The sequence below is a fragment of the Microcaecilia unicolor genome, chromosome 10 (assembly GCF_901765095.1).
Source record: "Microcaecilia unicolor chromosome 10, aMicUni1.1, whole genome shotgun sequence".
In the NCBI taxonomy this organism is placed as follows: domain Eukaryota; kingdom Metazoa; phylum Chordata; class Amphibia; order Gymnophiona; family Siphonopidae; genus Microcaecilia; species Microcaecilia unicolor.
Window position 1 is genome coordinate 18088349 of NC_044040.1, and position 17814 is coordinate 18106162.

General features: G+C 41.3%; 1 protein-coding gene across 1 annotated transcript in view; it reads left to right on the forward strand.

Annotated features, from left to right (window-relative positions):
* UBE2H (ubiquitin conjugating enzyme E2 H) overlaps positions 1-8580 on the forward strand; it is a 140275-nt gene extending 131695 nt beyond the window's left edge. The window contains exon 8 of the mRNA XM_030217018.1: positions 771-8580. Coding sequence (XP_030072878.1) covers positions 771-895 — 125 coding nt within the window. The 3' untranslated portion in view covers positions 896-8580. The remainder of the gene's footprint in view (positions 1-770) is intronic.
* The last annotated feature ends 9234 nt before the right edge of the window (positions 8581-17814 follow it).

Below are 17814 nucleotides of genomic sequence, written 5' to 3' on the forward strand. Positions count from 1 at the left end.
TAATTTTTGGTGCAGACCATGACACTTCAAGGAACAGTAGACAGTTTTCATTCTTTCCTAGTCCTGAATAGTGGGGAAAAATTTTTTCCATTTCAAGAAAAGTAAATTTAATGTAGCGTTTGTATTCTAAAGTTATGAAAGATGTCTCTTATACATTCAGGACACCTTTTACCAAGCTACAACAAAAGGGGGCCTGCACTGGCATCAGCGTGTGTTTTTGACACACGATGAGGCCCCCTTTTACCACAGTTGGTAAAAGGTAGTCTTTCTTTTCTGCAGGAAATGGCCGTGGGGCAAGTAAAGCACTTGCCACACAGCTGTTTTGGGGGGATCCCTTTACCGCCACCCATTTAGGTGGCGGTAAGAGCTCCTGCGCTAACCCAGCGGTAACTGGGCAGCATGTGGCACTCCACGATTACTGCCAGGTACACTCCGGTACTGCAAAAATATTTTTGTTACGCCAGATATGACGGTGCGCTGGGGTTGGGAAGTACTGCTGGGCTGCTGTGGTAGCCCAGCGGTAAGCCCGCGTTGGGGCTTACTGCTGCTTTCTAAAAGGGGCCCTCAGTTAAGTAAAACAGCACCCTCACAGTCACTGTAGAACAGTTTTCTTTGCACAGTGTAATTTAGTCATTTAATGTGTCTACACAGTATTATACTGTGTGTTGTATTCTCTCTGGTGCTGTAAGATTCTCTTCCTGTTTCTTTAGTTTTCCCTTCCACTATTTTTCAAAGCATAACTGATCATACTCTCTGTCTCTGTTCCACAGAATACATCCAGAAATATGCAACAGAAGAAGCACTAAAAGAACAGGAAGAAGGCACTGGGGACAGCTCATCAGAGAGCTCCATGTCTGACTTCTCAGAGGACGAGGCACAGGACATGGAATTGTAGTAGAAGAGGCAAAACATGCTTTTCAGAAAAAAAAAATACAAAAAAAAGACTATTTGCTAACCATGAGAAGCAAAACTATAATATTCATATTTAAACAAAGCAATTTTTTTTATTACTAAACAAGGTTTTTATGAATAGCATTCTGGCATACCCAAATGTAAATATAGATAGATAGATATCAATATCTATCTGTACTTATGTATATTTGCCCTTTAGGTATTGATTTTTTTTTCAGTCATTCATTTCTCAAGCCCAAGTACACAGTCTTGCCCACATTCCAGTTTCGATGACAGTACGCAGCCCATATGCCTGCAATTCCAGCAAGGCAGACTCCCCAAGTCAAGAGTTAACGCGCTGTTGAACTCGTGCCAGTTAATGAAAAATTTTAAACCCCCTTGTGTGGCCCCAGACCTAGTCGCTACGATCTAGGCTTTGAATAAAACATTTTTCGCTGCTGCTGCTTTCTCTGCTCCCCTCCCAGTATTCCTTAAGGAAGGAATATCTTGGATGCTAGGATGGAAAAAGTTAAAAGGGGGAAAAAGCTAAAATACAAAAGGTGAAGGAAACATTTTAGCTTGAAAGAAAGGAAAATGGAAATGAAATTCCTTCATTCTGGAAGATCCTGCTTGTTCAGAGTCACACCACCACTGTGCAAGTTTTTTTTTTTTTTTTTAAAGGAAACTATAAACTCCAAGGAGAATTAAAAACATTACATTAGACAAAATCCCATCAAATGGCCTGGATTGTCAGTATGTTTTCAGATGTGGATTTCTGCCTTTCAGGCTGGTTGGGGGCTTTGCAAGCTCTCACATGTCTGCTTTATTGGCACTTGGGGCGCCTTTTTCCTGAACAGAAGCTCGCTGTCTCGGTGCATGGATTGTGTGAGCTACTCTCAAACAACTTAGTGCTCATGTACTTTAAAATGTCTACAAGGTTAATGATCTGGTCTTCATTAACTGAGCTTTAAGCAGGTACCCAAAATGGCTGCATTTTCAGCATGAGAAGGATTCAGGCTCTACCTTTTTTTGGACTTCTGGTGATGTGTATGGCCAAACAGTTAAGCAGTGATCCAGTGGGATGGCAGTGAATTTCTTTCGGGAAAGGTGAATGGCGTATGAAGATCAACGCACATTTGTTCAGCTTTAGGAGGGGGGAGAGGTGGCATGATTTTACCATTTTCTGGTTAGAGGTTGGAATTGGGTCTATTTAAACCAAACTTAGCTATTCAGTAAGTTTAACGAGGGGTAATATTAAATGAACATAGTTTATAAAATAACCCTAATGGTGTTCAGATTGTTCCAAAGACTGGTCTGAATGGGAAATTGTACCTTTAAAACAAAAAATGTATTCCCCCCCTCCCCCCCCACCGTTTCCACACCCCCTAAACCTGTCTTTCACCAGGAGCATTAAATGGTTTTCCTCTGTCACTTTGTTAAATGAGACTTTGGATAGTATGTGGTTCTGGTTTTGGGTCCTATCTGCTCTGTTTTCAGCAAACATTGACTTCCTATGTTCTTCCTGTTGCAGCAACACAGCTCATAGAGGTTAGGCTGTGAGTTCTGTAATCTTCATCATTGCTGGGTTTTCTTTCACCTGATCTTTGCGTCATCTACTATTAGTGACATATCGATCAGAACACAAGGGGCAGATTTCGTTCTTTCTATCATTGCCACCAGCAGCGTGTAGACAACTATGCTGTCGGGGACGGTACACATCTTGTATTCAAAAATAAATAAAGGGTGGTGGATTCTAGACAGATGGCAGGATTAGGAACCTTTTCCAGACCTTCTGGCCATTATCTTCCACTTTTTTTTCCCAAATACTGAAGGAAAGAACGTTCGATTAAATATAATCATTTACAGACTGAAAGCCATAGCCAGGTAGACCTAAAAAACAGCTTCAAGAAGCGACTGCCTCAGAGAATGGAGGCTGCAGGTTATTTTCTTCCAGCTTATGCTGCCATGGTCCTCTTCCAAATTAATGTCTGTGTGCGTAAAAGCTGTTTACTGGGGCGGGAGAGGATAGTCGCCTGTATGTGTGCATGTTAGCATGTAAAAACATACAACAACAATAATCATATCCGCCACCCTAATTCTGCTTTTGCTTGAGATTACAGTTTGGTCCTGATTTTCTAACTTGTCTGCTCTTTCGAGTTGCTTGTTTTCTATTGAGAAGGCCCCCAGAATGCACTGCAACCAGACTCCAAGGTTAGTGGGAGTGTAGTTAGGTTGGCAAACGTGAACCACATAGTGTCCTGATTCATTGACGTCCCTTGTATTATTGTGCCATAATGTAGTGAATGAGGCTTTTGCACTTAGTTTTATGAAACCAAGGTGCAATTTGAGGGGTTGATCTAACCTTTTGTATTTTGATTCCAGCAGTTTCTGTAGTAGACCGTTTTCCTTATTGAAAGGTTATTCAGGAACCTCGTCATGCTTAGTTCTGTATTGCAGTCTGACCTGTAACACAATTGGTGGGGTGGTTAGTTTGTTAATGGCATTAACGTGGCCTATTTTATACTTGTCATCTTTGCAGCAGATAGCCTGCGCTAATGCTGGTATGTGCTTATCGTTGGTAAATGACCTTCTTGATGCCTCAGGCCTAGCTGTGGGCTCTTAACAGTGCTCATTTTGAATTTGGAGTAGTCTTAGAACAGCCACAAACTAAGTTAATTTATTGAGTCCGCGTGCAAGTTTAAGGTCTGAGTTAATGGCATTGCTTTTGCATTTAAAATATTTTTATTTAACATTTTGATGACCATTTTGCTTCTTCCCTGTGACATAATCATCATCTCTTTGGTTTGACCGTTAGTATATGGGTTAATAATTTAGAGGGACAGATTCTACCAAAATTTTCAGTCAGTCTTATGGGTAAAGTCACAGCTTTGAATATAGGTTTTTACAGTTGGGTCACAGTCATGCTTTTTAATATAGCAAATGTTTGCTCGTGCTAGGAGAATTTATTAAACTTTGAGTGGCTTATTTCCTAAAATTTTATTGAATGAAAGCCTCTAACTTAAGTGTGAAGAATATTTTTTGCTTTAAAGGTGATCTGCACATACATTATTTCTTAGTGCATTACAGACTTTTTATTAAAATTCATTTCTTCCAGTATAAGGAGAGTTTCAGAGGGGAGGCAGGGAGATAGCGGGGGTGCCATCACAGCCTCCATGCTGCAGCATTGTCAGCAGAACCCTACTGTTTACTCACAGTATTACCCGCAGTACCTGAACACCCTGCCTTTGTAACAGGTTACCAAACGTTTTGTTTTTTTAATGTTTCCAGGTCACCCTAGGATTTTTTTTTCGGGGGGGGGGGGGGGGAGGGGAGGAGCACTGAGTTTCACAAGACTTGACAATATTTAGGAGACCCTTTGCAAATTTCTCAAGGGCTCCTTCACACCTGTGTTTGCATCCTCAACCATTGTTTCAAATAATTTCAATTGTGAGACATTTTTCAAACAAAATTAAATGTAAGAATGGAATTCTGTTAGAATTATTTTGTGGGAGCTTTTGTTTTGTTTTTTTCTATGTTCTTAAAAGTTTTTAGTTTATCCTCCTGGGTTAATCGTTTCCTTTTTCTTTCTACTTCTGCCTAGATCTTTTTCTTCTAGATTCTTTTAGTTTGAAAAGTTAATGATGCCAAAAAGGGAAAAGTCAAATCTCCTGAGGTTGGAAAATACAATCTTTTTTTTTTTTTTTTTCTTATTTTAAATTCACAGAGCACAATCAATGTTGTTTTTTTTTTTCCCTTCTAGAAAGTACAACTTCAGCATGATTATTTTCCTAAATAAAGACATACAAAGAAATGTATGTGGCTTTTTTGTTAATTAAGGGCATGAGGCATACTGTTTTTTTTTAAAAATAACCGCGTAAAATACAACTGTTCAGTCTGTGGTTAGTTCATGTGGTAATGTTTCTATCTGTCTCGCATTTGTGGCTTTTCTTGGAAGGGTGGTGTTAAGTGTGTAACATGTACTGGTGTACTTTTAACTCTTATCTAGCATGTTGTGTTATTACTGTGGGCGGGGGTAGAGGGAGTACTGCTGGTCCTGTCCAGGGTCTCTGGGAAACACTCAACCTAGTAAAGTTGCAATTTCCAGCTTTTTAAAATTTATTTATTTTTTTTTTTTTTTGCATTTTCTATCTTTAATTAAGTCATAGACCTAGCCTTGGTCTATGAGTAACCAGGGCTGAGCAAGTATAGCCCTGAAGCACAAACTTGAGAAATGGGCTCAGAGATTTTCCCCAATTATGACAGTTTCACATTTTCCCATTGACCCAGATCTTTACTTTTTACTTGCTAAAAAGCCAGCAGTATGCCTGTACTATTACTAATAGGTGCTATATCTGGGAGTAGGATTATACTGGGTAATGATTTCAGTGAAAACAATTTATAAAATGTATTTTTTCAATATTGTATAAATGTTTAAATTCTCATTTTTAAAGGCTTTTTTCAGATGCATCTTTTCATACAGTATAACTCATGAGGTTTAGTCCTATAATCTGTTCGACACTTTACATTTTTTTTTAAAGCTTTTGATATTTTACTTTAGTAAAGACAAAGAGCTTCCCACCTTATTCCCCCAATTTCTAAACATTAATTTTCATATGCAAGCTGTTTCTTAGGTTAGAGAATGTAGGAGCCCATGAATGATGTTGGCTAACGAAATGAGTCCATTCAGAAAGCGATGCCGCTGGTTTCTGATTCAGAAACTACCATCCCTCCTAGTTGCTGCAGCTTTCCCAAAACAACCTTCGACGAAATATTATAGTATGATCTGCTAACCAGAATTATAACTAGCTGTACACTTGGTTCTGGAACCCAAAGTTAGATGCTGGGAATCAGCATCTTTAACCTTGCTACTGTTCCTTCCCAGAATATCAACTTCCTTCTTACTGACCTTTGTTATGATCACAGGTTTGATTTATTTTAACTTTAAATATAAAGTTGGATTTTCATTTTGAATGTAGCACAGATCCCTCTAAGATCTTGACGAAAGTCATGTTGTAGCTATGATTGTTAGAGGCGTCAGAGCACTACTTCCATAAATTTACTGATGTACATGAAGTCATGAACACAGCAGCAGCTCGGATTTCTTCTGGGAAAAGAAAGAAATCTATAAGCTAAGATCTTGACACATAATTGAGGACAAAATTGCTTACCATTTTTCTTTGGCTCTCTTCCATAGCTGTCTGTGGTGTATTTATAAAGTGCACTAATGCAATGGTGTTCAGTGAGCATGCCCTAAAGCAGCCTGACAGTCTGCAGGCTTTTGCTGTTCATATACATACAGATGTTCCCTTTCCTCCACCCTCTCTTTCCTCAGAAGTCATATCCAGCTGGGCATACTAGCTCCAGGGCTGAAGGAAAGCTGGCTCTCATTGGTGCCATTTGTGGTCTGGTGGGGACTGCCGCATCTGTGGTAGTCTTTTGAAAAGACCCTTCCCTTAACAAACCCAGAGGCAGCATGTTTTCCACAGGTGCCTCTGTGCTTTTCCCCTTCTATCTAGTACCACCTAGTGCAAAATTACAGCCAGTCTTGAAAATTAAACTTTGTGGCTAATTCCACACAAGATTGTTAGATCTTCTTAACCCTGTAAATTCTGAAGACGTTGAAGCTGCTGAGCTGGCTTTGGACCAAAACTTGAAATTTTGCAAGTGAAGTTTCACTTTTTTCTTTAATTGTGTTCAGCTATGGAATGTATGCTAGCCCCATCCTTCAACCAAAGATCAGGTGCATAGACTATATACCAGCAGACAGCATTAAAGTGGTGACCATTTTTTTTTTTTTTTTTGGGGGGGGGGGGGGGGGTGAAGTAGCACACATTCCTTTTAAGTTCCTGACTTTCTGCAGAGCGACATCTGTACTATATACAGGTATACTTCTTAGTACCTCCTGCCCTTTGTGCTGCTGGAACACAATGCTCCTTAGAGTCATATTAAGCAGAGGCCTCCAAGATTGCATGTGAGGTCAGAATAGCTTATTTTCTTTCCTTCATATCTTTTAAAGTAGCAAAACCCAGGGCTCAAAACTTTAGACCCCACAGCAAGACAGTAACTACATGTCACTCTTAACTGCTTTTTCAGCAATTTGAGATTTTCTCCATGGCTACCGAAGGATATACCCAGATACTTTCCATGGAAAGCTTGTGCCTCTAGACTTTAGAAACCCCATTATCCCATTCAGCAGCGAGTGCGAGATGAAGACTTGGCAATTTTTGGTTCCACTGCTATTGCCTCCCATTGTTTATTGCCCTGTGAAATGAGGAACTAACTTAACAATATCCCTGACTGCTGTGTTTCCTGTGCTTCTTGTTTTTAAACTCAGAGGCTGTGGGAGGTAGTGGGAAAAATGACCCCCCCCCCCCCCCCCCCCCCCCCGCCACAGCAACAGTGAACAGTGTCATCAGTAGAATCCTTTTATTTATTCATAGTATTTACTTACAGCACCTGAACCGACCGGTTACCTTTGATTTCTCATCCTGCTTGCACCTTTCTACACCACACCTCCAAAAAGATTTAAAGAGCAACTTACACTAAGAAAAAGGGTTGTAAAATACTACTACTACCCCAGTTCAATTTGAATAATTTTGTTTTGCATACTGGTGTAGACAATTGAGCTGTAAAGAATGCCTTTTGGCATCCAGTGATATTGCACTAATTTCCGCTGCAAATCATTGGTACAAGAGTTGTAGTCCATATCTGGTGGAAAACAGAAGTTTTTGTTAGTTGTGATGCTTATCAAAGGACCCGACAGCAAGATGGTGCATGGAATACCTTAGTATTCAAGCCTAGTCTTTGAGGGCTGTCTGCCAGTGGGTCAGGTTCTCAGTAGCTCTACTGAAATTATGTATATGAGAGGCTTGTATACAGGAGGAAGTAGGCGTGCAAATATATCTCATGAATATTCAATAAGAATATCGTGAATACCAAGACTTCCTGTGATATGTGGACGATCAGAAAAAAAATGAAGGTACTCTTTTCATGGCATGTCTGCTCATGAGAGAGAGAGAAAAATCACCTCTGTTGGTCTAGCTCTGATCCCTGCAAGACTGAAGACAAATATAGCTCTTTATGAGACATCTGCCCCTTGTGTTAGCAGAGGATCTAATCCACCTGCAGGCTTACCGTTAAAAGGAGCTCCTGCTATCTGGTTTTGCACTGATGCATGTCCTTGTGCTACATGTATGATGTAGTTATTTTTTTTTTAATTAACCTTATGAAGGACTTAACAAATTAAATAAACTTAGATCCCATGTGAAGTAGCCTATCAATAGGGGGGAGGGGGGAAACGTTGACCACAGTCTGGCCATTTCCTTTATTTTAAATCACATTTGCACAGTACATTAGAGGGATGGGTTGGTCCAGCTGTAGGGAAGGAAATGAGATGCTTCACTTGACAACCCTTCACCACAAAAATCCAAAGCTTGGTTTTGCTTTGATTTGTGAGTTTATTGCACTAACATTCTCATGTTATATTCAGTGTCCAGTGTATTTGGTCTTTGGAAGAACTTGGAAAGTGTAACTTTGGGGAGGGGGGAGGGAGGCTGGTGCTTCCGTTGTCTGGGCATAGGCCTGCCAATGTTGCCCTCTATATTGGGAAATCTTGCTCCAGAGGAACAATGTGCATTGGGAAGTGAGTTAATTTTAGGTCAAGTTTGAAATCTCAAAATAACCAGCAAACAACCCCCCCCTCCAAAAAAAAAAAAAAATTAAGCTGACCTGGGTCATACCCTGCCATTTCTTAAAATAAAGCTGTTTCATTAAGGAAAATTGGGAGGTGTAGTTCAAACAATACCCTATAGGAGCATATATGCTCATATAAGGTGACTTTTGCCAATTGGTAGATACCCCAGTCCAAGCTCTTGGTGAGGAGCAGTCTCCTTGATTTTCTTTGCTTTCCGTTTTTAATCTTAGGTTTTACCCTGCATGCACTCTGCCAGGAGAGTGCATAGCCTGAGGAACGGCTTTTGTCTTCCTCATTGTATTTGGTACATATTGTGTGATACTTGAAGAGATGAAAAGGGCAGTTGGCCCTAGTCTAAGCTTTTTGTTTTATTTTTAATTACCTCCTCCTCCCACCCAACTACCCCCTACATTGTGGTAATGTGGTAGGCATGCCTGTCTACAAGACAAATGCCACTTCTTCAAGAATATAACCTCTTGATTAGTTGTGTATAAAGAAAAATGTGTAATAACTTTTTTAATAAAATGTGTATATACATTGGCCTTGGTCTTGTTCTTAATCCAGTACTTATGAGGCAGTGGTGGTCTCCAGCAGATGCTGTGTGTTAATATTTATACACACTAGTCAGCTCTACTAAGCTTTTGCACCTATAATAAAGTTTAAGAAAACAAAAACTCTTCCCTATGTCCAGGCCAAACATCACACACATGCTTTGCCACCCAATCTCGTCTAAGCTCTTTAGGATCCATTCCTTCTGAGCAGGATTCTGTATGTTTATCCTACGCGTGTTTGAATTCCGTTACCATTTTCATTTCCACCACCTTCCGCGGGAGGGCATTCCAAGCATCCACTACTCTCTCCGTGAAAAAATACTTCCTGACATTTGTCTTGAGTCTGCCCCCCCCCCCCCCCTTCAATCTCATTTCATGTCCTCTCGTTCTACTGCCTTCGCATCTCCGGAAATGGTTAGTTTGCAGATTAGTACCTTTCAGATATTTGAATGATACAGATGTTCAAATATTTGAAAGGTATTAATCTGCAAACTAACCTTTTCCAGAGATGCGAAGGCAGTAGAACGAGAGGACATGAAATGAGATTGAAGGGGGGGGGGGGGGGGCAGACTGAAGAAAAATGTCAGGAAGTATTTTTTCACGGAGAGAGTAGTGGATGCTTGGGAATGCCCTCCCGCGGGAGGTGGTGGAAACGAAAACGGAATTCAGACATGCGTGGGATAAACAGAAAAGGAATCCTGTTCAGAAGGAATGGATCCTCAGAAGCTTAGCGGAGATTGGGAGGCAGGGCTAGTGCTGGGCAGACTTCTACGGTCTGGGCCCTGAAAATGGCAGATACAAATCCAGGTAAGGTATACACATAAAGTAGCACATGTGAGTTTATCTTGTTGGGCAGACTGGATGGACCGTGCAGGTCTTTTTCTGCCGTCATCTACTATGTTACTATGTGCACATCTTCTGTTCAACTAGCTATGGTTCCTGTACATATTTGCCAAAGTTCCATAATCAAACTGCGCTAAATCCATCTGCAGGCAAGGTTGAAAAGCAGTTGGTGTGGGGGTGGCCCCTTTAGAAAAGTATTCCTACTACCAGGTAGGTGGCAGGGGTAAAACGTACCTGTATACATTGCCCTAGGTCAATTTCATCATAAAGGTGGTTAAATTACAATAATGCAAGCTCTCTTCCCCCCACCCCCACTTCCTTATTAGACCTCCAGCTTTCTCAAGATCACCCCTGGGATCATGGTTTATTTAAATTGGAGGTGCTTATCTTGTTGGGCAGACTGGATGGACCGTGCAGGTTGCCGTCATCTACTATGTTACTAGGTTAACCATTTTCGGTTCCTGCACCCCTTTACTCAATTAAACTCTTTGTACCCCCTTCTTAAACCACGTGTCCTTTATAGTCTGCTGCTAGCGGCCAATAGTGCTACAGTAGCACAAAGATATACTACCAATACTGTCTAGAAAGTTTCAATAAATTGAAATTTCAAGACCTTTCTATGCACCCTGTTTCAACCTCTTCCTGCAGCCCTTGGGAATAAGGTTAAGAACGCCTAGTTTAAAGCTTTTTGAGACCCCGGATCATTGTTTGAGGAGCAGCCGTTCCATAGTGGCTCGCTATGGACACTGTATGCATTTGCCTATATAGTTGAAGAGGTTTTTTTTTGTTTTTGTATTTAATAGCACTGCCAAAATCTGGTAAAAGATGGTAATATGCAGTCCTAGATCACATGCTACTACAAACATTGTATAATGCTGCATACACCGGACAAATATCTGCTCTATAGGTTTTAGTCTAGTTGACAGATGGAGTTTGCTACATTTAGGGGCTCATTTTCAAAACAGAAAAACGGTGCAAAGTGGCAGGTGTTTTTTGGTCCAAAAATGTCCAAATCGCTATTTTTGAAACATGTTTTTAAAGATGTTTTTCTATGCAAAGGGGGGGTGGGATTTGGTTGTTCCTAGAACTTGAATGTTTTTCTGCTATAATAGAACAAATCAAAAACATCCAGAGCTAAAACACCTTTTTTGGTCTAGAACTGTTTTAATCACGCGTAAGTCACAAAAAGCTGCCCTAGATGACCACTGGAGGGATTAAGGTATGACTCTCTTAATTCCCCAGTAGTCACTAACCCCTTCCCACCCCCCAAATATGTGGGGAAAAAAAAAGTACATAGCAGCCTCTGACAGCTTCAGATGTTATGGCCAGTCCTATTAGAGCAGCAGGTCCCTGGAGTAGCCTAGTGGTCAGTGCAGTGGACTGTATAGAAGGGGACCGAAGCCCATATCCCACTTGAACTGGTACACATGTAGTGGAAAGTTTGAGTACCCCAACACCCACCAAAAACGTACTGTACACCACAATAGGGAAAAGGAATTGGGACTTGATACACCGCCTTTCTGAGGTTTTTGCAACTATATTCAAAGCGGTTTACATCTATTCAGGTACTTATTTTGTACCAGGGGCAATGGAGGGTTAAGTGACTTGCCCAGAGTCACAAGGAGCTGCAGTGGGAATCGAACTCAGTTCCCCAGGATCAAAGTCCATTGCACTAACCACTAGGCTACTTGAGTGTCACCTTTATGTAGATAGTTTTTTTAGTGGGTTTTGGAGTACTCGCCATACAATTTAAGGGGGTGACCGTGAGATGTGTACCTGGGACATTTTATGTGAAGTCCACTGCAGCAGACCCTAGGTTGCCCTACTGCTGTTTTGGGATGTCTTGTCTGGTCAGTCTACTAAGAATGCTGGCCCCCATAAGTGCCAATGGCTTGTTTCTATGTGTTTTCCCCTTCGATGTAGTTTTTTTTTTCTTTTTTTTTGCAAAAAATGGTCACAAAAGAAAAACCACACTGAGCACAAAAAGTCTAGGAAATGTTCACTTGCAAAACAAAATATTTTTCTGGTTTAAAAGTCGCTTTGTTCACCACTTCAGTTTTGGACGTTTTCAGAAAAACATCCAAAATCGGATTTGGACATCATATCGAAAATGCCCCTTTTAATGTATTGGGGAGCTTTGCCCTTTTAAGATCTAGAGGAGAGAACAGTCTGAGGAATGGCTGTGGTTTCAAGGAGGGAGGGGATGCAAGCAGGAGCGCTTGCTTCTTATGGTTACAGGAAGATGCATCCAAATTAGACTCCTGTGGATAGTGTAGTCAAAATTGTTGACCAGTATTTTTCTGTTTCTTCAGGCCAAAGGGAAATCGGTAATAGGAATTTTAATTGTTTTAATAAAAGAGCAAAAACTACAACAGGTAGGGATTGACCTGGCTATCATGACAGGCACAGAACAATAGGGGTCACTTTAAATGCGTGGCTGTCTCCACCCACAAAAAAAGTATTTATAAACAAAAAATAGGCTATGCGGGCTGGGTTGGATGAGGGATAGCATGGGAAGGACTCTGAGTACTAGTCATGGCAATTCACATTCTTAGGTTAAGCCAAAATTGTAAAAAAAAATATAAAAGAAATACAGCCATTTAATAGTGTTGCCAAGCAATTTACATTCAAGAATAAAATGTTTGGGGGGGGGGGGGGGGGAGAGAGTCAGCACGTTTTAGACTTTGATCCCCTTGATATGTGCAAATCACACAATGTCTGGCTATGCAGTTCTTTTCATGCTTGAATTAAGAATCAGGGAGCGACAGCTGAATTACAAAACCTTTTCATCCTGATGAGAAAGTTTTCTGTGAATGAATGGTTGTGCCAGAGCTGTTTATATTTCCTTTCTATACTAGGGCAGAGGAGTAATCTGCAGCTTTCTGGAGGGTGGGGCACATTGCTTAGAATGACTGACTGTTTTTACAGCAAAGCCTAAGAATTGAGGCTTTGTCTTCTCATGGTTTTCCTGTATGAGATGGGAAGTCTCGCGGTATGTGTACTGTACATGTCATAAGCATTTCACCATCTGCAGTTGTGATCATCAGTGCTAGCATATCACCACAGCCTTATAGGTGTTGCTAATAGCTTCCCAAACCAACCCTAGTGTTCACACAACTATTTCTGGTTTCAGAATATTAACAATAAATATGCATGACATAAATTTGTATTTGGTATTAATCCGCAAACGAACCTTTTCCGGAGATGGGAAGGCGGTAGAACGAGAGGACATGAAATGAGATTGAAGGGGGGCAGACTCAAGAAAAATGTCAGGAAGTGTTTTTTCATGGAGAGAATGGTGGATGCTTGGAATTCCCTCCCGCGGGAGGTGGTGGAGATGAAAACGGTAACAGAATTCAAACATGCGTGGGATAAACATAAAGGAATCCTGTTCGGAAGGAAGGGATCCTCAGGAGCTTAGCAGATGGCAGAGGAGGGGCTGGTGGTTGGTGCTGGGCAGACTTATACGGTCTGTGCCACAGCCGTTGGTGGGAGGCGGGGCTAGTGCTGGGTAGACTTGTACGGTCTGTGCCCTGAAAAAGACAGGTACAAATCAAGGTAAGGTATACACAAAAAGTAGCACATATGAGTTTATCTTGTTGGGCATACTGGATGGACCGTGCAGGTCTTTTTCTGCCGTCATCTACTATGTTAAAATATATATAGAAGTGGTTAGAGCAGTGTGCTGAAAAGCAAAAGAATTCAAATCCTAGGTCTGTTCCTTAGCAAATACATCCACCCTCCCTTGTCTCAGGTGTGACCTAGATTATGAGCCCTCTTGTGGAGGGAAATAACTATTACTATTCTACCTGAATTGAAGCTCTCATTGAAAAAGGTCATTACATCTAAAAATCCAATGTATACAAATTTATTGCATGTACACAGGAAAACTGGTAGTGGAGGGCACTGGAGGCTGCTTTTACAAAGCCACGCTACTGATTCCTGGTGCAGCAAACGAGAGGAAGCATAGTCAATTCCTATCAGGGTTACCAAAAAAAAAAAAAAAATCCCACACAAAAACCGCACACACCCCACCCCTGCTGTCATCACCCCCGCCCCTTCCTTCATCACCCCTGCCGTCATCAGCCCCGCCCCACCATCATTGCCCCACCCAAAATGTCACAATGCCTCTGTCACCATTAGCCCCACCCCCCGCCGGCCGAAAAACCGCCCCAAAACCCGCACAGAAAAAACAAAACGAGCCCAAAAAACCACAACCCGCCAATGGCAAAAGTTTCCCGCGGCGGGTTGTGGAAAACCGCCCATCTGGCAACCGTGATTCCTATGGACTTCCTGTCATTTACCACTCGGGAATCGCTAGCGTGGCTTTGTAAAAGAAGCTCTTGGTTGGGATAATGTTGAGTCTGCAATGGAAGCTTTGACACATGCAGCAAGTGCTCACTAGATGGCACTGTCTGCAACTTTCAGGGAGACGAAGACCAGTATTGCTACAAATAAAATTTCTTTGAAAGATGTGATCCTTTGTTATAAACCCTGATGTGGCCACATTTCACCCTCAGGCTGTCAGTTTGACTTGTGCTGTAACGCTGTGTGAGGAATATTGTAAGAGCAGTTTTACATTGCCGTTGTATTCTATAAATCAAATAACTTTTGTGTTTGACAAAGGGATTTGCTGTATCATCGTACCCCTGACGCAGCCCGAGGGTGAAATGTGGCCGTGCCTGGCTTTTAATAAAGGATCACATCTTGCAAAGAAATTTGTTGTAATACTGTTCTTTGTCTTCTGGATTTTCATACTACTAAGCCTCTGTGGTTCTCATCTTGAACTGTCAGGGATGCACGTTTGTTTGAAAGGGTATTAGAAATTGAAATAACAGGGTTTAAAAAAAAAGCCTCCAAAATATGTGTGTGTGTGTGGTGGTGGGGGGGGGGGGGGGGTCTGTCATCAATAGTGCACTCTTCCAAAATAGTATGAACTACTGTTAACATTTGCCCAAAACTGGGGGTGGGGGACCTCCCAAACATTTTTGCCCAAATATTTCAAGAAATAATAACGTGATCAAAAAACAACCAGCTTCAGGTACTTTCTGAAAAATCGAGCATGGAGCTAGAAGGACGGTTGTAGGGCGGAAACAGCTAAAGCGTAAATGAAAATTCCTGCAATTTTGCTGTTTAAATCACTAACGCTGACCAGAGGCAAATCCATACTTTTTATCTCCTTAGTGAAAGTCATATCCTGCTAACCAAATTGTCCTATGTCTTCCTGAACAAAATCGAAATTGGGCAAGAAATTAAGAAAATCAATTGTGAACAATAATAGAAATACCTCTATCATAGAGAGTAATCGATAGAAATAAAACAAAATAAAACATGGAAAAGAAAATAAGATGATACCTTTTTTTATTGGACATAACTTAATACATTTCTTGATTAGCTTTCGAAGGTTGCCCTTCTTCGTCAGATCGGAAATAAGCAAATGTTGGTAGATGACAGTGAAACATCAAAGCATTTCAGTGACAGTCTAACAGGATGAGGGTGGATAGGTGAGAGACAGGAAGAGTCTGGTGGTTGAGGGACAGGGAGATATGCATGGAGATAGGAGGTGACAAAGCAGTACAATTTTATGGTTTATAATGGGCTAGAAAACCCAGATCTTAAGTCCTGTCTGGTGGGTGTCAAAATATTTAATCATTCTGACTTCAAAGGTCTTAGGTTCCTGTATTATTTTAAAGTTCTGTTTCAGGATTCGTGCCATGAAATCACTGGTACAGTGTTCTGGTTTTGTAAAGTGCTGCCCCACAGAGGTGACATCCTGATTGGTACTACCTCTGCACAATCCCAAATACAATGTAAAAAGTAAGTACCGAGATAAAAAACAAACACTTCAAATACATTTAACATAGCTTCATGCCTTGTTGTAGAATGATCAGATTACTCCTGTACTTAAAGACTTCCCCGTCTCATCTGCCCGTAACCTTGGAGTCATCTTCGACTCCTCCCTCTCATTCTCTGCGCATATCCAGCAGACAGCCAAGACCTGTCGCTTCTTCCTCTTTAACATCAGCAAAATTCACCCTTTCCTCTCTGAACACACCACCCGAACTCTCATCCACGCCCTCATTACCTCTCGCCTTGACTACTGCAACCTTCTCCTCACTGGCCTCCCACTTAGCCATCTATCCCCACTTCAATCCATTCAGAACTCTGCTGCTCGTCTTATATTCCGCCTGAACCGATATACTCATATTACCCCCCTCCTCAGGTCGCTTCACTGGCTTCCGATCAGATACCGCATTCAGTTCAAGCTTCTCCTTCTCACCTACAAATGCACTCAGTCTGCAGCCCCTCATTACCTCTCCACCCTCATCTCCCCTTACGTTCCCGCCCGAAACCTCCGCTCACAGGACAAATTCCTCCTCTCAGTACCCTTCTCCACCACCGCCAACTCCAGGCTCCGCCCATTCTGCCTCGCCTCACCTCACCCTATGCGTGGAATCAACTTCCTGTGGCCCTACGCCAAGCCCCTTCCCTACCCATCTTCAAATCCTTGCTCAAAGCCCACCTCTTCAATGTTGCCTTCGGCACCTAACCTTAGACTGCCCCAATTTGACTGCCACTACTTGATTGTCTGTACATTTGTCCATTAGATTGTAAGCTCTTCGAGCAGGGACTGTCCTATGTTTTATTGTACAGCGCTGCGTAACCCTAGTAGCGCTTTAGAAATGTCAAATAGTAGTAGTAGTAAAGACTTAACATTGGCGCTCTGTACAATGATGTCTTAAATTATGCCAAGTTTGATTCATAAAACCTCGAAGAAGCCTCACTTGCCATTGCTATTTCATTAAGAATCTACTGTCTAACATGCTATTTGCAATCTGTTGAGAAAATGTTGCTTGAGGTGCCCTTGTTCTGATACATTACGAGATTGGATATATTGCTCTTCTACGTAAGTATTGCCATACTGGGACAGACTGAAGATCCATCAAGCCCATTATCCTGTTTCCAGCAGTGGCCAATCCAGGTCACAAGTACCTGGCAAGATTCCAAAACAGTACAATACATTTTATGCTGCTTATTCTAGAATTAGTAAAAACAAAAAACTGTATGGCTTGACCTTCTCCAATTGTAAGTATAGACTACTAAAAAATATATACTGAGGAGAAAGTCCCTAAAAATACTTGCAGTTAACAACCAGGTGGAGCCTCATATCACTTAGCACGGATATTCATATCACTCCCCTGGTGACTCTATAAACGTGTGTAGGTTTAATCATCGACTAAAATCCACCTCCACCCTAATGTTGTAATTGCAATAATAATAACTTGTGTTCTCACACCATCATGTGCAAATATATGGATATTCAAAAAGACACTTAGCTTAAAGAGCATGTATACTCCACAATTCAGACTGGCGTGTGTAGAAGTCCAGCTCATTTACCAGCCATATCAGACAATAATGAATCTGATAGGCAGGAAAAAAACGGGACACTTTGTGTGGTAAACCTCATTGTAAGACATGTGAGATCACAGAAGAGGGTGACCATTTTTTACACAATGGTAAAATGTACAAGTTGAGAAAATATGCAACGTGCCGTACTCCGGGTATAATATATTACATCAAGTGCCCATGTGGCAAGTTATAAGTAGGCAAATCTATCAGGTCGTTACACACCAGATTGATAGAGCACAAATTGAGGATTAATGCATGCAATTTTGGAGCCCCTTTAGTCCATCATTGTGTGGCTAAGAACCATATTTTTGAAGATCTAAAATGTAAAGTAATTGAACGCGTTGATCCATCAACAAGAGGAGTCGATTTCAATAGGAAGTTGTTACAACGTGAGACCTTCTGGATACACCAGTTGAATACGGTGGA